The following is a 24,349-nucleotide window of genomic DNA, read 5'->3' on the forward strand; positions in this document are numbered from 1 at the left end:
GGTTCATGTCATTATTTCAGTGGTTAAAGTGCACTCTCCCATTGGCTACAAACTATAGTCTGCTTGTTCAGTACCTGCCTCTCCAGGGTTCCTTGCACCCTTCCTGTTCAGTGTTTGGTGCTGGGGACTGTCTGTCAGATTACTGGTTTCGACAGACCACGGTTTGGATGAATTATGTCCATTCCAAGTTCCTTATTTCCATACACGGCCCCCAACACATCAATGGCACTCACAGAAAAGTACCACAAAGGCCATGTCCACACTTAGGAAAAACTTTGAAATGGCCATGCTAATGGCAGAATCGAAGAATACTAGTGAGGTGCTGAAATGAATATTCAGTGCCTCATTAGCATGCCACCAGCTGTGGCACTTTGAGAGTGTCACATTTCTCTTGCACGTGGCTTGTCCACATGGGGGTCCCTTTCAAAAGGACCCTGCAAATGTCAAAATCCCCATATTCCTATCAGCTATTCCTATATCCATTTCAGCACCTGATTCGTATTCTTTGATTTGGCCATTAGCATGGCCATTTCGAAGTATTTCCTAAGTGCAGACACAGTCAAAGAGTTAAAAACACAAACTGGCTTTCATTGGGGATTGTGTTCCCCACTGCTGGCAAATCCCACCCTCTACAGATAATGTTTGCATCACAGAGTCACTAGACTGCAAAAACGACAAGGCAGAGACACGTCCTCCCAGGGCATTGGCACCAATATTAAATAACTGACGATGATGCTGTAAAAGAAAAATGTGGTTATAATTGTTTACAGATGAAACATTTCAAGCAGTTGAGATGCCCTCTTAATAAAAGTGAAATTGATACAATAGGAACTGTGCACTTACCAAAGCTACTAAAACAGAAGCTGGAGGGTGATCATCATCCATCCCTGAGAAAGCTGAGCTTGAATGCTCTGGGTGGTAATAGTCTCACTTTGTGTAAGACACATGCTGGGGAAGTGTTTATAGCGCAGCTGGTAAAAGCTCTAGAGGATCACTTAATCAAGTGGGATTCACTGTTGATTGGACTGTCACATGTTTTAGCTCTACCAGCACCAGTGGAAAACACCTGAAAGTTAAATGATCTGTAGCATTTCTGCACTGACTCACTTCACACTGGTGCAGCTTCTGGGATTAAGGGATCACCCAACTCACAAGGTGATTGGCAATATGCAGCAATCATCCATGTGAGTGCTGTCGTGTGTGGTGTAACTGCACGGGGCCAGGGGCTCAGCACTCGCTGGAGGTCAGGAGAATTTAGTTCTTCTGAAAGATGCCAGACTGACAGACTAATGAGCCAAATTTCCACAGGTGTTGTTATGGATTGACACTGTTGTGTGTGCGGTGTACCGCACATGGGGGAGTGAACTTGTAACCTTTCCATTAGCAGGATCTGAAAGGGTTTATTGTACTGTGGAACTTAGATAAAGCAGACAGATCTCCTGTGGGAACAAGAAATCCCCTGCACCCCCCATGTGTATTCTGCAGCCTCCCAGAGATCCTCAGTGGTAACCCAGCACCCATCCATTCTTCTCTTTTAGCTAAGGCTGTAGATTCAGGGGTCACCAACTTTTCCAAGGCGGAGTGCTGAAATTTGACACGTGCTGCATAAGGATGGTTCCGATGGTGGACTTCCCTAACCCCAACTGTTTCCCAATGGAGCAGTAGCTGTTGAAGGTGGTGAGCTTCCAGAGGGTGATGGTGACCTGCTTCTTCAGAGGGCTGGTGGGCCGCAGGCATGTGTCGTGTCTGCAGAGGGTGGGGGCAAGCCAGTCTCAGAGCTTCAGGAAAGTGTCTTTCTGCATGCAGCATTTCTGGAGCCACAGCTGGTCATCCAACAGCCCCATAACCAGACGGTCCCACCTATTGGCACTGGTGCTGTGCCTCTAGACCCACCTAATCACCCTGAGGGGTGAGCACAGGTGGGGCCCTGGAGCTCTGAGGGCATGCTCATCAGTCCTGGTATTGGGAGTGTCCCCCCCAGAGGAAGTGGAGGACAACTGCAATCAGGGTGAGAGGGTCCAACGCAAGCCCAGGGTTTGCTCTGGCACCATGGCGATCTGGAAAGGTCAAAGTTTCACAGGAAGGATTTGAGGCTTGCACGATCTATAATGTCTTTCAGTGAGGTAGGCGACCCTCAGGATGGGCAAGGAAGGTGGGTAGGGGGAGTCCCTTTAAGGGTGTGCTTGACCGGGGCTCCAGGAAGGGCTTGCCGTCCATGTGACACTGTCTGACAGGGCTCCGGGCCCCATTCTGTTCAGAAAGCTTCAGGGCAGTCTGGCCACTCTCTGTTGACAGAGCAATCTGCATTTGTGTGAGGATGAGATCTGTTGACAGAAATTTTTCTGGAACATCTCTTTCAACAGTAACTTCTAGTGACAGATCATCCAGTTAGCACAAGAGTGAGACCAAAATCTTGAAAGACAGTGAAGCGATTGCTTCTCTGTGGAGGGAGCACTATAATGAGCTCTTGAACTGACCCTCCACCATGGTCCTAGAATCCCTTCACCAAATCCCTCAGCAACCACCTAGAGATGATCTTGCAGCACTTCTTACCCTGAGTGAGGTCCAAGCTGCCATCAAAGTGATGAAGTGCAACAAGTCAACTGGACTAGATGGAATCCTCACCCAAGTCTTCAAATAAGGTGAGCCAGATGTCCACAAACAGTTCCACCTCCTGAGTCTCAAGATCTGGGATAAGAAGCAGATGCCACAAGATTTCAGAGACACACTGATCATTGGTCTTTTCAAGTTGGACTGTGGAAACTACTGTGGCATCTCCCTCCTGGCAACAGAAGGGAAAATCTCAGCTTGAATTCTTGAAAACCAACTCCTGCCACTCAGAAGAAATGTTCCCAACATCCCAGTGTGGCTTCCGACCATTCTGAAGAACAGCAGACATGCTGTTCACTGACCAGCAACTGAAAGAAAAATATCCTGAACACAACCAAGTCTTATCTATGAGTTTCATCAACTTGACCAAAGCATTCAACTCAGTCAGTCGTAGTGCCCTGCGGACCATCTTCTCAAAGATCGGCTGCCCCAATATATTCATTAGCATTTTAAGGCTGCTTCACGACAACATGACTGCCACAGTATTGAGCATTAATGGATCCCAAAGTGACCCCTTTGAAGTCAAAGTGGGAGTCAAACAAGGCTGAGTCATTGCCCCCTCACTGTTCTGCATCTTCTTCACCATGACCCTTCACTGCACTGATGGCAAGCTTCCAGATGGGGTGAAGATTGTCTATAGAATGAAGGGGAAGATTTTCAGTCTCAGGAGATTGAAGGCTACAGGCAAAACCTCCACAACATTGATCATGGACCTCCAGTTAGCGGATGACAATACAATTGTTGCTTTTTCTCCCACAGCCCTTCAGACCAGCTTAAGTGCATTTGCTGAAGCATATGAGAGCACACTGAATACCAGCTCCACCAACCTTCACTAATGGGACAATCTCCTATACCTTCTATTGAAGTCAATGGAGAACTTCTGGAAAATGTGGAGCACTTCCCATACCTTGGAACACATCTTTCCACTAAAGTCAACATTGATGCAGAAATCAAACATTGTCTGAGCTGTGCAAGGTTTGCTTTCATGCACCTGAGACAAAGGGTCTTCTAGAACTGGGACATCAATCCCAAGAGAAAGATCTTTGTATGCCATGCAGTGGTTGCTCCAATGCTACTATATTCATGTGAAACCTAGACAACATTCAAGCATCATTTAAAGGCACTTGAACAATATCATGGACACTGCCTCAGAAGAATCCAAAATATCTCTTGGGAGGAGAGGCATGCAAATACTAGCATCCTGTAAGAGTCTAACATGACCAGCACTGAAGCCATTATAATTCATCAACAACTTCATTGGACTGGTCACGTGGCTCAGATGTCTGATCAGCACCTCCCAAAACAGATTCTGTTTTCTGAACTGGAGGGAGGACAGAGAGGTGTTGGAGTCCAGTGGAAGTGATATAAGAATTTGCAGAAATCATGCATGAAAAAGTGCAGCATCGGTGCTAACACTTCAGAGAACCTTGCCCAAGACTGTCCCCACTGGAGAATGGTAATCAGTGAGGAGGTGGTGTAATTTGAGGGGTACTGTCGCAATGCAGATGAGGACAGGTGGAGAGGTAGAAGAATATCAAAAACTGCCACACCCCCTGCAACCGCTACTAACACCTGCCCCTTCTGTGATAAGCTCTCCAGCTCCAGAATTTGGCTGATCAGCCATCAACAGGATCACGAATAAGAGGGTGACATGAAGACGTCCTACTCATTATCGAGTGATGGACAAGAAGAAGAAAAAGAAGAAAAATGCATAAAAACATAGGATATCTTCTGCTTATCACTTATTCTCTGAATGCAGAATGAGTATTCAGAGAATTTAGAAGTCAGCCTGCTAATTAGTTTAGAAAGGAATGCACAAGCTGTTCCCCCTTAAAATGCTTTCTTCCTTAGAAGAATGACATTCAACATCTCCAAGCCATATAGCTGATAATGTTAAGTTAACACATGCAAGGAAATGCTGTTTCCCTGCTTCCCTGCCCAATAAATCTACATAGCAAGGGTTATTTATAATCTTACTCCCTAGATAAAAAATTCTGCCGGTCCCAAGAGATCAGACACATTGCCTGATAGGTCTATGAATATTTCTTTCCTAAACATCTGCTCACAGCCAATTCTTATTAATTAATCATAGCTTTATTTAAAAGGAAAAGAAAGAGTGTTACCCTGGTAAAAAGATCAATATATTTAAAGATCTAAATCGAGTTCGTAGGTAACTTTCATATGAGAGATTGTGACACCACTGATTTGTAGAAATCCTTCTGCAATTCATGTAACAATCATAGCCCGTTAGGAAATTTCTGTTTAGAATTTATTCACATTCTTTCCTGAGACTAGACCTGGAGACCTCTGCGTTGTGACTTGACTGCCACTCTGTTAAACAGATTTGAACGGGTAAGAATTAGACCCCCAAATCCCTTAGTAACTGAAAATTCGTCTGAATATGGTAATGAAATATTAGAGACTGGAGGTAAAATTTAACATATACAAGCTAATTCAATCACCTAGTTGAACATTTGATGAGATATAAGTAAACACGAATACAATTACTATTTCTGATTTTTCTCACAATACAGACATACATTTCAAAATTCATCTATTTACTTCTTTCAATGCTTATCCAATATGTTCTTAAATGTTTTTAGTTCCATCAGCATGATTGTTTATTCACCTTTGCTGGCTCAGGCTCACAGAAGCTCTTGGAGATCAGGAAAAATCCACCTCAGTGCCCCATTCAGAGCCTGTTAGTAGAACAGTTCTGAAAGATCTTCATGATCTGTTTACGAATCTTTTTGGTTTTTATGCAGTACACAATGGGGTTTAGCACAGGGGGAAGAAGGAGGTGGAGGTAAGTACCAAGAATTTGACTTTGCGGAACAGCATTCTTCATGAACCTCTGAATTATAGATAAACTGATTGGCGGGATGTAGAAAAGGAGGGTGACACAGATGTGGGAGATGCAGGTATTCAGAGCCTTGAGACGCTTGCGCCAAGAGGCAATACCCATCACAGTACTAAGGATCAGGATGTAAGACAACACAATGAGCACTGCGTCTAATATAAGAGTAGAAAGAACAATAAACAACCCATACAAGCTATTGGGAATAGTATCTGCACAGGCAACCTTCATCACATCTGCATGCAAACAATATGAATAAGAGAGAGGTTGGACCCTGCTGTATGGCAATCGCTTGAGAAGAATGACAGCTGGGATATGTAGTCCACTGGCCCTGATTATTGAAGCCACCCATATGTTTCCTATCCTTGAACTGTTTAAAGTTGAGGCATATCTCAGTGGGTGTCGAATTGCAACAAAGCGATCAAACGCCATGGCCAGTAGAACAGACGATTCCACGACAGAGACAGAGTGAATAAAGAAAAGTTGGGTCAGACAGACATCAAGGCCAATTTCCCTGTTGTTAAACAGGAGGACACTGATCACTGTTGGCATGGTGGAAGCAGATAAGCCAAGGTCAGTGACAGACAACATAGAAAGGAACAAGTACATAGGCTGATGGAGATTCTTCTGGGTTTGTATCACAAAGAGAATCAGACCATTTCCTAAAATTGCAATGAGGTACAGCAAACAGAAAGGGATGGAGATCCAGGAGCTTTCAGCTCCTAGCCCGGGGATGCCAGCCAGGAGGAATGTTGCAGAACTGATGTTGGTGTCATTACAGTTTAGCATGATGTCCTGTGGAGGTTCTGCTCAGTTTACTCAACCACATTTCCTGCAATGAAAAATAACAATGTCAAGAAAGAAGTGATACCCTAACAGGAAATATGCCCCTTCCTACCACTGCTCTGCAGGAAAGTTTGAATTGATACTGTGATTGGGTGATTTTACAGCGGAATCCTTAGGATGTTCCTTGGTGAGTTGATCATACTAATGACACCCATCTTCTTGTTGTCTAGGGCTCCCCCGCTACCAGATCTTACTGAGCCATATTTTCTTGAGGTCAGTCCACTTGTGGCAATATGAAGTGTGGTTGCCACCCTCAGGTAATAACAATTTACAATAGGCCTCCATGGGGAGGGATAGCTCAGTGGTTTTAGATGTGGCTTGGAAAGCCCAGGGTTATCAGCTCTACCACTGAGGAGTCCATTTAGGGGTTTGGGGCAAATTGATTTAAAAAACAAAACCTCTGTAAGGAAGGGTGTGCGGTCATGCTGAAAGGGCAGGTGTCTGGATTCTATGTCCTTTTGAGATCCCTTCCAGCTCTACAAGGTATGTGTAAACAAAAGATTTTCTTTATTAGGAAAAAAAATATGATTCAAGTGCGTATAGATAAGAACAAGTCAGGTACCAAACCAAAGAAAAGAGAAAATACAAAGCTAATTCTGTGCTCCTGAAGATCTAGTTACTGCGAGTTCTTTCCCTTAGTAGTTGCCTTTATATCAGGTGAAATCTTCAGGTCAGAAATGATCGTAACCTGACCTGGGTCTCCAGTAAAATTCTACCTCTTTCTTAGATTGTGTCAGACAATTTCCAAGGTTGGCTGAAGACAAAAGCCAGAGGAACTCCAGGGTCCTCTTTATACCTTTCACCTCTAGAGGGGGTTCCATTGTTCTCCTTGTGTAAGAGCACACTCCAAGATGGAGACTGTCACATGAGTATGTCACCTGTCCAAGTCCCTTTTGGGCGATCAGTTGAACTGCATGTTTACAGGCAAGATCTCCAGACGTGGATTGCCGCTCATTAAGAGCCTTTTGTCTGCTAGGTGCTGCTGTCCCCTGACAAAGCCATACTCTTACAAGAGGGTAGCCACACCTTCTCCTGAGGTCTTCAGAGAGGCAAACATTTGGAGCACAAATAAATGGACAATACTTACAACTTTAATTACAAAAACAACACAGGCACACAAATAGGATTGAAAGATCCATCAGATGGTATCATAAGAATGATAGCTTACAGCACACATTTTGTTTAAAGTATCTCTGAGTTATGTATATTTATATTCATAGCACACTTTCCATAAAACTGAGGGTTGAGGGGAGAGCTACCTTGATTAAAAAACCTTGTGCAACACAAGGCCCCAGCTAAGCTCATTACTTATAATCTCCTGGTCTCATATAGAGCTTTGTGTTCATGTATCTCGGTACTTTTATAGAGAGCTGAAACACCAAAGAGTAATTCAAATCCTGTTGACACAGAGGACACATGACACAGATCCTCATTTCAGTCAGGGGCAGCTAAAGCGGAGATCAGATAATTAATTTGTGCAAGATCATACAAGAGATTAGATTCAGAACTCAGGTGTCCAGGCTCTCAGGTAAGTGCCTTTGTCAAAACAACACAAGGCAGCTGTTGCAGAACAGGGAAGAAAATCCAACTCTGCTGTGTCATCGGAATAAACACCAGCTTGCCCCTTCTGTTCCATGATGTTATGTTGGAGGAGGAGGGTTAAAAAGGAAAGGAGCTGCTGGAGACTAGGAACATCAGTGGTGTGCTATCTTCTCACTAGATACGTCCTTTGCTCACACGAGATGAAATCCAACCCTGTGCAGAGAGCTGGCACATGACTATGCACCACTTATATTCCGCAACCTGGACTTTTGCTAAGTGCAGCTTACTGTGAAAAGTCCTTTTCTCACTTCTGTGCATGACTCTAGGGACATCAGCTGGCCAAACCCAGCAAAACCCTTACTGGAATTCAGATTTGTGGAGCAAAGCCAAGGCGCACAAATGTCCCACTGTGGGTACTCTGACAGGCAGATCCTGTGGGACGTCCTATCTGCCAAGAAAGTACCATGCCTTGGAAGTTGCAGGAGGCACAGGTGGTACCCCTCATTCTTTCAAGGGTTACAGACCACTCTCCCACTGGTTACAAACAACAGACCAGTCACTAAGTTCCTGCTTCTCCAGAAGTCCTGTGGCACTAGAACTCTATAGGGTGCCACAGGACTTCTTGTTGTTCTCGAAGACACAGACTAACACGACTACCTCTCCGATACTGCTTCTCCAGTGTTCCTTGCACCCTTCCTGTTCAGTGACAGGTGCAGGGGACTCTCAGTCAGGTTACAGGTTTTGATACATCACCTCTGGATGTGATATGAGTGTTCCTAGGTCCTTTATTCCCATACACAGTCCCAGCATGTCATAAAATTATAGAACCAAAGAATCCTAGGACTGGAAGACACCTCCGGAGGTCTTTGAGTCCAGAATGCTGCCTAAAACAGGATTAACCCTAACTAAATCATTCCAGCCATGACTATGTCAAGCAGGGACTTAAAAACCTCTAGGGATGGAGATGCCACTGATTCTCTTGGGAACCCATTCCACAGCTTCACCATACTCTTGATGAAATACATCCTATACCTCCCACACTGTTACTTGAGACCATTGCTCCTGGTTCTACCATCCCTCACTACTGCAAAGGGACTCTCTCCATCCTGTTTAGAAACCCCCTTCAGGAAGTTGAAGGCTGCTATCAAATTGCTCCTCACTCTTTTCTTTTGCAAACTCAATAAACCCAAATCGCTCAGCCTATCCTTGTAAGTCCGTGGTACTCACAGAAAAGTGCCACAAGGAGTTAAATTAGAAGCAATCTTTCACTGGGATTTGTGTTCCCACTCCTGGAAAATCCCAACAGCTATGGGTAAAGTTTTCACCAGTGAGCCCTGAGTGTGCAAACACCACAAGGCAGAGACCTGAACTCCTAGAGGGCTGAAGCCAATATTAAATAACTGACAATGATGATGAAAAAACAAACAAACGAACAAAAAAAAAGTTCAACTATCATTGATTACAGATGGCAAATTTCAAGCAATTAAGATGGCCTATTAATATATGTGAAATTGATACAATAGGAGCTGTGCTCTTACCAGCGCTACTAAAACAGAACCGGAGAGTGATCATTGTCTATCCCCGAGAAAGCTGAGCTTGACTGCTCTGGGCGGTAATATTCTCACTTTCTGTCAGACACACGCTGGGGAACTGTTTATAGCACTGCTGGTAAAAGCTCTAGAGGATCAGTTAATCAGTTGGGAATCACTGCAGATCAGACTGTCACATGTTTTAGCTCTCCCAGCAACAATGGAAAACACCTGAAAGTTAAATGATCTGAGGCATTTCTGCACTGACTCACTTTGTACTGGTGCAGTTTCTGGAATTAAGGGAACCCCCAATTCACAAGATGATCTGCAATAGGCAGCAACCATCCATGGGCAGTGCTGTCGTGTGTGAGGTAACTGCAGGGAGCCAGGGGCTCTGCACACGCTGGAGGTTAGGAGAATGTAATCCTTGTGAAAGGTGCCAGACTGACAGACTAATGAGCCAAACTTCCATGAGTACTCTTACAGATCAGCACGATGGGTGTGCAGAGTACTGCCCATGGAGTGAATTTGTAAAATTTCCATTAGCAGGATCTGAAATGGTTTATTGTGTTGTGGAACTGAGACAAAGCAGCCAGATCTTCCATGGGCACAAGAAATCCCCTGCATTCCCCTTCTGTATTCTGCAGCATCCCAGAGATCCTCAGTAGAAACGCTTCACCCATCCAATCTTCTCTTTCAGCTAAGGCTGTAGATCAGGCGACAGCCACCTTTCCGAGGTGGAGTGCTGAAATTTGACCTTTGAACTTTATGTAACATCCAAGGGCCTCTGATATTTTTTAAAGTCAATAATAGTCCTACTTACAACAGCTTGAATAACAAATAATTCAAGAACAGAGCTTTACCCTTCAGCAAGTCTGCCCGTCATTACTGCAGCATGCAGACGTCTTTGTTCTGGTTCGCCACAGGCAAATGTCACCAGTGTCAGAGTGGAGACCAGATTTGTGCATGAAACCCACAGTAAAAGCTGTACCAATAGTCACAGACACAATAGGCACAACTCTAGGAGTGAGTTGTCGAGCTGTGTTAGGAGGTGGCTAGTACCTGAACAGCTGTGTGCAGACATGCTTGCTTAGTTAGCACAAATAGCCCTGGTAAATACTTGTGGATTTAATGGATTTTATATGCATGGGTCTCCCTCTTCCCCAAAGGTGAAGGGAAGCCAGCGTATCCTCGTGCAGCACACTGATAATAGACTGGCCGGCTTGGGGCAGGGCTCTGGATGTTGCTGGAACCCTGTGCTGGGAGGCCACAGCACATCCAGGTTCCGGTGGCGGTGCTAAAAGAGTTGGACAGCTGCCGTCCCCACCCAGCTCCAGTGATTGGGCAGTGAGCAGTGTGGTTCCCAGCAAGACCTTGTCCTCAGGCACGTGGGCAGCATGGTACCTCCGCACTCCAAGCCCCAGTGCCCTGACTCCTGCACCATCCAATCCCCTGCCTGGGACTCCCCATGTGTACTCTGCACCCCCCATTATTGGTGACTGTCCACTGGAAGGACTCCGGTCCTGGCCGATGCTCCAGCAGGGGCCTCACAGTAAGGGCTCTGGCTCCGGCCCTAGCCCCATGATCTGGAAGGGGCCCTGAATGGGGTTTGGGCTCTGGTTGGGACCCAGAAGAAGAGGCTCGGGCTACAGCCCCACACTGCTGTGTGGGCTCCAGCCCCCACCCCCATGCATTCTGTATTGCAGAGAGGAGAGAACCTGAGATCCCTTTGTTTGCTGCAGTAAATGGGCCCTTGTTCCAAATCTGGCACATGTGCTGGGGGCTGCTGATCCCTGCTGTAGAGTGGTCTACCCAATCTCTCTGTATGTAGTCATAGTGTCATGAGATAAGACAGCACAACATGCTGGAATGGGGCTGCAGTACATAACTCCACTGACAAGTAAGTGCACACAACAGCTTCAATGAGTTCCCAGTTCAAATCCCACACAAAACCACACCTTGTAATGCCAACGGGCAGAACTGAACCTGTGCCCTATACAGGATAGTTAATACATAAGTGAAGAGCCAGATGGCTATTGGCTAAGGCCATAGACAACATTATTGTCTGTTAGTTGTTTTGGTTCCAATTGATGGGACAGTACACCACACCCTGAAGGTGTGTAGGTTACGCCTACAGTTTTATCGCATAGCCAAACTGAGCCACGGATGTTTGCTAATTGGGTTACATGCAGCCTCCAGACCATGGTGTGAGAGCTACTGACCTAAGATATATCTTTCTGAAAGTCACCCAGGCTTTCATTCTGGGATGTATAACCTGGTAAACCTCCTGTAGACACAAAGAAGGTCTCTCAGATCTGCATTTGACGAGATCATGGCAGATTATGTAACCCTGGGAAGGAAGATCAAGGACTATGGCGCACAAGTGGTGTTCTCATCTATCCTCCCTGTGGAAGGAAGGGGTCTGGGTAGGGATAGTTGAATCACAGAGGTAAATGCGTGGTTGCGTAGGTGGTGTAGCAGGGAAGGATGTGGTTTCTTTGACCATGGGACTCTCTTTCGTGAACAGGGATTGCTGGGAAGAGATTGAATCCACCTAACAAAGAGAAGAAAGAGCATCTTTGCTGGCAGTCTTGCAAACCTGGTGAGGACGGCTTTAAACTAGTTTCGTCAGGGGAGGACACAAGCCCTGAGGCAAGTGGAGAATGAAAAGGGAATAATCAAGCAGGTTTCCTGGATGAAGAGGAGAAAGTGGGCCAATCAGCCACTTCTCTGAGATGCTTGGACACAAATGCCAGAAGCGTAGGGAACAAACAGGAAGAATTAGAGGCCCTGGCACAGTCAAAGAAGTACGAGGTGGTTGGAATAACAGAGACTTGGTTGGACGATTTGCATAACTGGAGCACGGTCATGGAAGGATATAAACTGTTTAGGAAGTACAGACAGGGGAGAAAAGGAGGAGGAGTTGCGCTCTATGTGAGGGAGCATTACGATTGCTCAGATCTCCAGTATAAGAGATTTTAATCATCCAGACATTTGTTGAGAGACCATTAGTGATGCACACAGACAGTCCAGGAAGTTTTTGGAGAATGTTGGGGATAACTTCTTGGTACAAGTGCTGAAGGAACCGACCAGGGGCCGTGCTCAACTTGACCTGCTGCTCACGAACAGGGAAGAACTAGTAGGAGAAATAGAAGTGGATGGAAACCTGGGCTGAAGCGACCATGAGATCAAAGATTTCAGGATCTGGACAAAAGGAAGAAGAGTGAGCAGTAACATACAGACCCTTGATTTCAAAAGAGCAGACTTTGACTCCCTGAGAGAACTGATGAACAGGATCCCTTGGGGAATGAAGATGAAGGGGAAAAGAGTTCTAGAGAACTGGCAGTATTTTAAAGAAGTTTTACTGAAGTCACAGGAACAAACCATCCCACTACATAGTAAGAAAAGCAAATGCTGTAGGCAACAAGCTTGGCTTAACAGGGAAATCCGTAGTTAGCTTAAAGTCAAAAACGATGCATACAAGAAATGGAAATGTGGACAGTTGACTAGGAAAGAGTATAAACCTATGGCTGGAGAATGCCGGGGGGTAATCAGGAAAGTGAAAGCATGATTGGAACTGCACCTGGCAAGGGATATGAAGAGTAACAAGAAGGGTTTCCGCAGGCATGTTAACAATAAACAGGTTATCGCAGAAGGTGTGGGGCAGTTATTGGGTGACAGAGGTAACCTAGTGACAGATGATGTAGGAAAGCTGAAGTACTCAATTTTTTGCCTCAGTCTTCATGGACAAAGTCAACTTCCACACAACAGTCTGATACAATGCAGTATGGGAAGGTGGAGAGCAGCCATCTGTGGGGAAGGAACATGTTCTGAGCTATCTATAAAAACTAGATGTGCACAAATCCATGACTCTGGATTTAACACACCCAAATCCAGTGCTGAGGGAATTGGCAGATGTCATTGCCCAACTTTTGGCCATTATCTTTGAAGACTCTTGGAGATTGGGAGAGATCATGGATGACTGGAAAAAGGCAAACTGAGTGCCCATCTGTAAAAAAGAAAAGGACAATCCAGGGAAATACAGGCCGGTCAGCCTTACCTGAATCCCTTGGAAAATAATGGAGGGGATCCTCAAGGAATCGATTTTGGAGCACTTGGAAGAGGGAGAAGTGAATAAAAGTAGCCAACATGGATTCACCGGGGCAAGTTCTATCTGACCAATCTGATTAGCTTCTATGATGATGTAACAGGCTCTGTAGACATGGGGAAGTCAGTGGATGTGATATACCTTGACTTCAGCAAAGCTTTTGATACAGTTTCCCACAACATTCTTGCCCATAAGTTAAGGAAATATGGATTGGATCCTTAAACTGTAAGATGGATAGAAAGCTGGCTTGACAGTTGCACCCAACACAGAGTGGTCAGTGACTCAATATCTGGTTGACAATCGGTTTCAAGCAGAGTGCCTCAAGGCTCGGTTCTGGGGCAAGAATGTTGTGGGAAATTGTATCAAAAGCTTTCCTGAAGTCAAGAACTTGCCCAGGGAATCCCTACACTGTAACCCAAGCCTCCCCAACGCATGTTCTCGTGGCCCCCACCCTCTGTGGGGTCCCCCAGGTGGTGGGATCAGGCTGTGTCCTCCACAACACAGTGGAGGGGGAGGGTACAGCCTTCCTCCCGGGGTGGGAGGCGCATACCAGCCATGCCTACGAACAACTGGGTGCAGATCCCATTCTCCAAGCCCACCAAACCTGAGAGGCCCTGAGGTAGAGCTTCCCTTTGGTCCCTAATGACCCTCTCCAGGTCACCCTGAGTGGGGGCCTTAGGCCCGCAGCCCTACCCCATCCCTACCACGTCTGCTCCGTTCGAATTCTCATGCATCTCTGACTCTTTCCCAATAAAGAGAGACATTGGAATGGTGAACATATAACTTTTTACTGAACAACAGAAAAATGTGTAAAAGAAACATTGTTATTATAAGCTATTTACAAAGTGCAATAAAGATTAATTATATGCCCCCAGTAGTCAACAAGGTCCTGAGCACCATAGAGCGGTATCCTTTGTGGTTAATGTACTGTTCTGTGTTATGGTCTGGGGCATGGGGAGGGATGTGGATCCCATCAATCACTCCAAGACAATTGGGGAATCCCAGGGTAGTGAAGCTGCCTGTGTGAGTTTGGGACAAGCACAGTAACCTGGTGAAGTTGCTCCCCACCCCTCACACCCCTGACCTCACTCCCTGAGGGTCCCCTTTGGGTGGGACCCCTACCTATGCTCCTCACTGAAGGACCTGCACACTGAGGGCACCTTACCTGCATGAGGATGGCCACGACTGAAGGAACAGTGGCTGTCTAGAAACCTGCTTCTCCAGGGATGGGGTGGGCCATAGATGGGAGCCCTGTCTGCAGATGGCAGAGATGAGCAGGGTGCAGAGCTCCTGGAAGCTGTATTTCTGCATGTAGAAGTTCTGGAGTAACTCCTGCTCATTCCACTGCCTCAAGACTTCTGGTCCCACCATTGAAGACTGGTGCACTGCCTCCAGACCCTCATGGCCACTTTGAGGGGGGGAGTGCAGGTGGGTCCATGGGGCTCTGAAGTCCTGCTCCTCAGTCCCAGTGTCCATTGTGTCTCCCCAGAGGAGGTGGTGGATGGCTGTGATCAGGGTGATCAGCAGATCACGCGACTGGGAGTGGGTCCAGCGGAATCCTGGCGTCTTCTCTGGCACTTTGGCTATGTAGAAGGGTCAAACTCTCACAGGAAGGGTGTGAGCCCTGCACCAGCTATGCTGTCCTGCAGTGAGGTCGGACAGCCTCAGCATGGGCAGGGAAGATGGTGGAGGGCTTGCCGTCCATGCGCCCCTGCCTGATGGGATTCTGGGCACCCCTCTGTTGCGAAAGTGGCCAGGCAGTCTGGCTGCTCTTTGTCAACAGAGAAAGCCACAATTGTGTGTGGACGTGATCGGTCAACAGAGGTTTCTCTGCAAGAAGTCTTCTACCAATAACTTCTGTCGACAGATCAGTGCGGCATCGCTGTAGCCCTAGTCTTGAAGAAATGGGATCGGACTGGGAAGATGGAAAATACAGATCCAACATTCTCTGTGTGACTGAAGAAAACCATAAAAGACCAGTACAATGGACCTGTGCCAGTGGTGACTTCAGTGGGGGTTTCTCACCTGTATTATTTTTAAGCACATGGTCCTTGGCTTGGGGAAGGAATTACTAGTGAAATTCCATGACACTTTATAAAGGAAGTTAGTTTTGAGCTTTATGTCATTTCTAATCTTTGTAACAATACGAGTTGCAAACCCCAGAGAAAACCTTAACACGAGGCTTCATGATATGCAGATTTTAAGAAAGAAGAGCTTATTATAGAAGATTTCAAACAAATTGTTCACTACTTGTAACCATCATTTATGATTAAGAACTAGATACCAATGCTGGAAAATTTCATTTGATTATAGAATCATCATTTTTGAAGCCATGATTAAAGATCAGTGAAGATTCCTCTTAGAGCTGGAATTCAACTATTACACATAATAACAACATAGGGTCTCCTCTCCCTAAACAGCATCTCTTGCTCTCTGAGTACAGAATACCTTTTCAGAGAATTTAGACATCAATCTGCTAATTAGTTTAGAAAGGAATTCGTGTCTTGTTAGTCCCTGAAAACACTGTTTTCCACAGATGAATTCTGTTCAACACCTCTAAGTCTATAACTGATGCTATTGAGTTACAACAAGCAAGGAATAGGTCAGCTAATCCCTAAAATGCTGTTTCTCTGCTGCCCAGCCAGACAAGTCTACATAATGATCATTAATTAAAATTTTATTCCCTGGATACAAAGTTCTGCCAATCACAAGAGATCAAACACTTTGCCCATTCGGTCAATGAATATTTCTTTCCCAAATATATGCTTGCAACCAATTCTTATTAACTAATCAAAGATTTATTCAGAAGTAAAAGAAAGAGCATTAATGTGGTTAAATGATCAATATACCTAAAGATAGGAACAAAGTTCTTAGATCAGTATCATAGCTGAGATTGTGACACTGCTGATTTGAAGATATACTTCTGTAGTAGTAGTAGTAGTAGTAGTAGTAGCATCCTTCAGTATACATAGACTATGGATCGCGCCCTTCGTAGTTCCGTTTGTCATCCTCATTTGCAGCGTCGGCTGTGACTGTGAAGACTCACATGAGGGTGACAGTGCTTGCTGCATCTGTTGCATATGTAATGGGTGTCTGGCAGGTCCTCGCTGTTCTTTCTGTGGGCTCGCTTCTCCTTTGCTGGCTGTCTGATCCTCAACTCACCCTTCTGAAGGCCCTTGTATAGTTCCTGCCTCCATCTGCTGTGATCATCTGCCAGCTCCTCCCAGCTGTCTGACTTGATGTCTACTTCCTTGAGGTTTCTCTTGCAAACATCTTTGTAGTGCAGCTGGGGGCGTCCGGGAGGTCTTTTGCCAGAGGCTAGCTCACCATACAGGATGTCTTTTGGGATCCTTCCATCATTCATCCTGTGGATGTGGCCAAGCCAGTGGAGCTGACGCTGCCTGAGGAGGGTGTGCATAGTTGGGATTCCAGCTTGCTCAAGGACGGCCGTGTTGGTCACTCTGTCCTTCCATGATATTCCAAGGATGCGCCTGAGGCAGTGCAAGTGGAAGACGTTCAGCCTCTTTTCCTGGCAGGCGTACAGGGTCCAAGTCTCGCTGCCGTAAAGGAGGGTGCTGAGGATGCAGGCTCTGTAGACTTGCATTTTGGTGTGAGTGTACAGCTTGTTGTTATTCCACTCTCTCTCGCTGAGTCTAGACAGAGTTGTGGCTGCTTTACCAATCCTCCTATTTAGCTCAGTGTCCAATGACAGGGTGTCAGTGATGGTGGACCCGAGGTAAAGGAACTCATGGATGACCTCTAACGTATAGTTGTCAATGCTGATTGATGGAGAAACAGCAACGTCCTGAGCAAGTACATTTGTCTTCTTTAGGCTGATGGAGAGCCCAAAGTCCTTGCATGCTTTGGAGAACTGATCCAGCAGTTTCTGAAGCTGGTCTTCTGTGTGTGACATGACAACAGCGTCATCTGCGAACAGCATCTCTCTGATGAGGACTTCCCGCACCTTAGATTTAGCTTTCAGCCTTGCAAGATTAAACAGTTTCCCGTCAGATCTTGTGTGCAAAAAGATGCCCTCTGCTGATGATCTTAAGCATGTTTAAGGAGTATGAAGAAGATCCCGAACAGTGTCGGAGCAAGGACGCATCCTTGTTTGGCGCCCCTCCTGATGCTGAAAGCATCCGATAATGTAAAAAGTCATTGTCTGAGAGGCACTACATGTTTCCAGTTCATTCAAAATCTTCCATGGGACTAAAGCTGTAGACCTCTCTTTTCTGACTTGACTAGCCTTAACATAAACAGAGTTTCATGAGAAAGGATTAGACCACCTATTCCCTTTGTAACTGAACTTTGGCTGAATATGGAAATGAAATATTAGAGAGTGGAGATAAAATTTAACATTTTCAAGCTTATTTGGTCACATAGTTGAACTTCTAATAAGACATAGGTAAACACAGACAAATGCAATTACTATCTACTTCTGATTCTCACACAATACAGACATTGATTTCAAATGCATCTATTTAACACGTATTTCAATATTTTTCTAATATGTTCTTAAATGTTTTTAGTTTTATCAGCCTGATGGTTGCTTAACCTTTGCTAGCTCAGGATAACAGAAGCTCTTGGATATCATAACAAAAACCAAACAACTCAGTGCATCATTCAGAATTTGTTAGTGGAACACTTTTGAAAGATCTTCATGATCTGTTTACGAATCTTTTTGGTTTTTATGCAGTACACAATGGGGTTTAGCACAGGGGGAAGAAAGAGGTGGAGGTAAGTACCAAGAATTTGACTCTGAGGAAGAGCATTCTCCATGAACCTGTGAATCATAGTCAAACTGATCAGTGGGATGTAGAACAGGAGGGTGACACAGATGTGGGAGACACAGGTGTTCAGAGCCTTGAGACGCTTACGCCAGGATGTGATACCCATCACAGTAGTAAGGATCAGGATGTAAGACAACACAATGAGCACTGAGTCTAACACAAGAGAAGAAAAAACAATAAACAAACCATAGAAGTTATTGGGTGTAGTGTCTGCACAGGCCACCTTCATCACATCTGGATGCAAACAATAGGAATAAGAGAGAGGTCGGACTCTGCTGTACGGCAATCTCTTGAGAAGAATGACAGCTGGGATATGTAGCCCACTGGCCCTGGTTATTGAAGCCACCCAAATGTTTCCGATCCTTGAAGTGGTTAAAGTTGAGGCATATCTCAGTGGGTGTCGAATTGCAACGAAGCGATCAAACGCCATGGCCAGCAGAACAGAGGATTCCATGACAGAGAAAGTGTGAATGAAGAAAAGTTGGGCCAGACAGACATCTAGGCCAATTTCTCTGTTGTTAAACAGGAAAACATTGATCACTGTTGGCATGGTGGAAGCAGATAAGCCAAGGTCAGTGACAGACAACATAGAAAGGAACAAGTACATGGGCTGATGGAGATTCTTCTGGGTCTTTATCACAAAGAGAATCAGACCGTTTCCTAAAATTGCAATGAGGTACAGGAAACAGAAAGGGATGGAGATCCAGGAGCTTTCAGCTCCCAGCCCGGGGATGCCAGCCAGGAGGAATGTTGCAGAACTGATGTTGGTGTGATTACAGTTTGGCATGATGTCCTGTGGAGGTTCTGCTCAGTTTACTCAACCACATTCCCTGGAATGAAAAACAATGTCAAGAAACAAGTGACACCCTAACAGGAAATGTGGCCTTTCCTGGCACTTCTCTGCAGACAAGTTGAAATTGGTACCGTGATCGGGCGATGTCACCAAAAACCCCTTGGGATGTTTCCTGGTGAGCTGATCATGCTACGGACAACCACTTTCTTGTTGTCTAGGTCTCCCCCGCTACCATGTCTTACCGAACCAGATTTTCTGGTGTCCCCCTAGCCAACGCTTGGATTTGGAAGAACTACCCCCTGCAGAGCAATGTAGACACATTTGAACCATAGCTCTGGATGGATGGAGTTCTAGGGCACAGCATCAGGGAATCAGCACCCCAGAAGGGAACAAAACCCTATGTAAATCTGATTCTCTCTTTGCAAAAGATTTGTACGGAGCGTGCTCAAGAGGTCAGCCCACTTTCTAAATGAAAAGGCAAAATGAAGTGTGGTAGCCAACCCTAGATAATGACAATTTACTCTTGGCTTGGTTAAAAACAAAGCTTTTTTTTTTTATTAAGCGAAAAGGTATAATTTAAAAGGGTATAGTTAAATAGAAGGGGATCAAACTCAGTTACCAAATTAAAAAAAAAAAAGAGAGAGAGAGAGAAAATGCAAAGCTAATTGTGTTCCCCTGACAATCTAGTTACTGTGAGCTCAGAAATAATTTTACCCTGACCTGGGTTGCAAATAAAACTCTGTGTTTTTCTTAGGGTGTATCATACAATTTCCAAGGCCGTCTGACGACAAAAGTCAGAGGAACTCCAGGGTCCTGCTTATACCTCTCTCCTCTGCAGGGAATTCCATTGGTCTCCTTGCGTCAGAGTGTGCTCTGACCTGGAGACTGTTACATGATCAGGTCACCTGTCCAAGTCCCTTTTCAGCAATCAGCTGGACTGCATGTTACAGACAAGATCCTCAGATGTGAATTAACATCCATTAAAGGCTCTTTGTCTGCTCTCCCCTGAAAAGCCGTACTCTCACTTTCGGGTCACCATGCCTCCTGCTGAGATCTTCAGAGAGGCAAACATTTGGAGCATAACTATGTTGCCAGTATTTATAATGTAAGCTACAAAAATGATACATGCACAAAAATAGAATTTAAAGATCCGTCAGATTATTGCATTGATAAGGATAGGTTAGAAAACACATTTTGTTCAAAGCATCTCTGAGTTATGCACATTTCTATTCATGGTCCATTTCAGATAAAACATCGGGGGTGTGTCACAGGTACCTTGATGAAAAACCCTTGTAGAGTTCAAAGATCCCTAGCCAAGTTACTAAAAGGCCATTACTCATATGCTCCTGTTCTCATATAGAGATTTGTGTTGCCGTATCTCAGATTGCTTTAATAAAGAGCTGAAGTACCAGTGAGTGATTCAAAGCCCATTGACATTCAGGGGGAATATGACATAGATCCTTGTTTCAATGAGGGGCAATTAAAGCAGAAATCAGCTGAGTAACTTGTGCAAGATCATGCAGGAGACCAGAGACAGAACTCACGTCTCCTGGCTTTCAGGTGATTGCCTGACCCAAAGCTACACAAGGCCACTGCCACAGAACTGGGAACAAAATCCTGCTCTGCTGAATTGGTGCACTAAACACCTCCTTGCCCCTCCTGTTTTACATGATGTTATGTTTGGAGAAGGAGGGGTAAAAAGGAAAGGAACCATAGAGGACTAGGAACATCTGTTTTGCGCTGTCTTCTCTATAGAGGCATCACCTGCTCTTAACGGTGAAATGCAGAGAGCTGGTACATCACCTACACACCACTTACATTCTGCAATGCAGAATTGGGCCGTGCATGACTCCAGGGGAGTCAGCTGGACAGAGTGGCTCTCACTCAGGCATAACCCTCTCCAGCACTTAGTTTGATTGGAGCAAAGACAAAGTGCACAAATGTCCCACGTAGGGTGCCCTGGCAGGTAGATATTTGGGAGGTCCTATCTGCTAAGTAAAGAGCATGTCTTGGAAGCTGCAGGAGACACTGGTGGTACATGTCATTTTTTGCAGTGGTCACAGCACACCCTTTCATTGTCTACAAACTTTAAACCAGTTTTTCAGTACCTGCCTCTTCCAGCTTCCTTGCACCCTTCCTGTTCAGTGGCTGGTGATAGTGACTGTCAGGTTACTGATTTCGTGAAAACACAGTCTGGATGTGAAATAGCCCTTCCTAGGTTCTTCATTCCCTTACACAGCCCCAGCAAGTAACAGAATCCTATGGCTGAAAGAGATCTCAGGAAGTCCAACCCCCTAACCAGAGCAGTATCAACCCAAACTAAATCATCCCCACCAGGCCTTAAAAACCTCTAGGGATGGAGATTCCACCACGTCTCTAGGTAACACATTCCAGTGCTTCACCACCCTCCTGGTGAAATAGTTTTCCCTCGTATCCAACCTACACCTCCCCCTCTGTAACTTGAGACCATTATTTCTTATTCTCTCATGAGTCACTATTGAGACCAGCCTAACTCCATGCTCTTTAGGACCTCCTTTCAGAAAGATGAACTCTGCTATAAAATTACCCCTAACTGTCCTCCTTTGCCAATTAAATAAGCCCAAATCCCTCACCCTCTCCTCCTGAGAGTCAATGGCAGTTACAGAACATGGCCAAAAGAAGTTAAGAACACAGGTTGGATTTCATTAGGGTTTATGTTCCTCACTTCTGGAAAATCCCACCCTACATGGGTAATGTTTGCAACATTGAGCCCATAGTGTGCAAGCAACACAAGACAGGGACCTGTCCTCCTAGACATTGGAACCTACATTAAATAACTGGTAATGAGGCTGAAAATATAAATATGCAGCTCTTATTGTTTACAGATGAAACATTTCAAGCAATTGAGAGGGCTGTTAACAGAAGTGAAATTAATACAATCAGAGCTGTGCACTTACCAACGTCGCTAAAACAGAAAAAGGAGAGTGGTCATCGTCAATCTCTGAGAATGCCGAGTTTGACTGCTCTGGGTGGTAATATTCTCACTTTGTGTAAGACACACGATGGGGAAGTGTTTATAGCGCACCTGGTAAAAGCTCTAGAGGATCAGTTAATTTCTTCACTGACTCGCTTAACGCTGGTGCAGCTTTGGGGTTAGGGGATCACCCAATTCACAAGATGACCAGCAGTGTGTAGCAATTGTCTGTGTCAGTGCTGTCGTGTGTGGTGTAACTGCAGGGTTGCCGGGTCTCAGCACTCGCTGGAGGTCAGGAGAATTTAGTTCTTTGTGAACGATGACAGACTGACAGACTAAGGAGCCAAATTTCCATGAGTACTCTGGTAGATCGACACTACGGGTGTGCAGTGTATGGCACATGGGGGAGTGAATCTGTAACATTTCCATTAGCAGGATCTGAAAGGGTTTATTTTACTGTGGAACTGAGACAAACCTCCAGATCTCCTGTGGGCACAATAAATCCCCTGCACCCCCCTTGTGTATTCTGCAGCCTCCCACAGATCCTCAGTGGAAACCCAGCACCCGTCCAATCTTATCTTTTAGCTAAGGCTGTAGATCAGGGGTCACCAAGCATTCCGAGGTGGAGTGCTCAAATTTGACATTTTGACCTCTATGTACAGTTCGAGGACCGCTGATACTTTTTAAAGTCAATAACAGTCCTACTTTCATCAGCTGCAATAACAAATAATTCAAATGCAGAGCTTTACCCTTCAGCGTGTCAGCGCGCCATTACTGCAGACCTCTTGTCTCTTTGTTCTGGTTCACCACAGGCAAATGCCAGCATTGTCAGAGTGGAGACCAGATTTGGGTATGAAGCCCACAGTAAAAGTTGCACCAAAAGTCACAGACACATTAGTCACAACTCTAGGAGTGAATTGTCAAGCTCTGTTAGGAGGCGGCTAATACCTGAAGAGCTGTATGCAGTCATGTTTGCTTAGGTTGCACAAGAAGCCCTGGTAAATGCTTGTGCATTTAATGAGTTTTATATTCATGAGTCTCACCAGTGTGTCCTCCTGAAGAGCATTGATAATAGACTGGCCAGCTGGGGTTACAGAATATCCCAGCTCCACTCCTGGTGCTAAAAGAGTTGGGCAGCTGTGGTCCCCACCCAGGTCCAGTGCTTGGGCAATGGGCAGTGTAGCTCCCAGACAGCCCTTGTCCTCAGGCAGATGGACATAATGGTCCCTGCACACTCGAAAACCCAATGCTCTGACTTCTGCACCCTCCAATCCCCTGCCTGGGTCTCCCCTTTCTGTACTCTGCACCCCCGATTACCACTGCGGATGCACTGTAAGGACTCTGGATCTGGCTGGTGCTCCAGCAGCAGGCTCACAGAAAGGGCTCAGACTCCAGGTCTAGCCCCATGTTCCGGAAGGGGCACTAAAATGGTTGCTTGGGCTTTGGTGGGACCCCAGCAGAAGGGGCTCAGGTTCCAGCCCCATCCCATACTGTCTGAATGGGGGAGAGGGGAGGAGCTGCGATCCCTTTGTTCACTGGAGTAAATGGGCTCTCATGCCGGTGCTGGCATGCGTCCTCAGGGTGGCTGACTCCTGCTCTAGAGTATTCTACCTAATCTCTCCATATGTAGTCATAGCACCACTAGATAAGACAACACAACATGGTGAAATAGGGCTGCAATATATAACTCCCTCAGACATGTAAGTGCACCTAAAATCTTCAATGAGTTCCCAGTTGAAATCCCACACAAAACCCTACCTTGTAATGCCAACAGGCACTACTGAACCTGTGCCCTGTACAGGATAATTAATACGTGAGTGAAAAGCCAACTGGCTATTGGCTAAGGCCATAGATGACATAATTTCCTGTTAGTTGTTTTGTTGCCAATAGATGGTACAGTACACCACACCCTGAAGGTGTGTAGGTTACACCTTCAGCTTTATCACATAGCCACACTGAGACATGGAGGTTTGCTAATTGGGTTACATGCAGCCTCCAGACCATGGTGTGAGAGCTACTGATCTAAGCCATATCTTTCTGAAAGCCATCCAATCCTTCATTCTGGGATGCATAACCAAGTAAACCTCCAGTACACACACAGAAAGTATCTTACACCTGCATTTGGCATTGGTATGACCTCTGTTGGAGTATTGTGCTCAGTTCTGGTGTCTACAATTGAAGAGGGGCTTTGATAAATTGGAGAGGGTACAGAGAAGAGCCATGGAAATGATGAAAGGATTAGTAAACCTACCGCGGAATGATAGATTCCAGAAGTTCATTGGTAGGCAAAGTGGGGGAGGACAAGCGCAGATCTGAGAGCA

General features: G+C 45.5%; 2 protein-coding genes across 2 annotated transcripts; both read right to left on the reverse strand.

Annotated features, from left to right (window-relative positions):
* Positions 1-5,302: 5,302 nt before the first annotated feature.
* On the reverse strand, positions 5,303-6,256 carry LOC142007674 (olfactory receptor 51G2-like). Its single transcript, XM_074984362.1, has one exon. It carries the CDS (start codon positions 6,254-6,256, stop codon positions 5,303-5,305), a length of 954 nt encoding a protein of 317 aa, XP_074840463.1.
* An 11,859-nt stretch (positions 6,257-18,115) lies between these two features.
* On the reverse strand, positions 18,116-19,069 carry LOC142007675 (olfactory receptor 51G2-like). The gene has a single exon (XM_074984363.1). The coding sequence runs from the start codon at positions 19,067-19,069 to the stop codon at positions 18,116-18,118; it is 954 nt and encodes a 317-aa protein (XP_074840464.1).
* Between the last annotated feature and the right edge of the window lie 5,280 nt (positions 19,070-24,349).

This window comes from Carettochelys insculpta, chromosome 1 (assembly GCF_033958435.1).
Source record: "Carettochelys insculpta isolate YL-2023 chromosome 1, ASM3395843v1, whole genome shotgun sequence".
Lineage (NCBI taxonomy): Eukaryota > Metazoa > Chordata > Testudines > Carettochelyidae > Carettochelys > Carettochelys insculpta.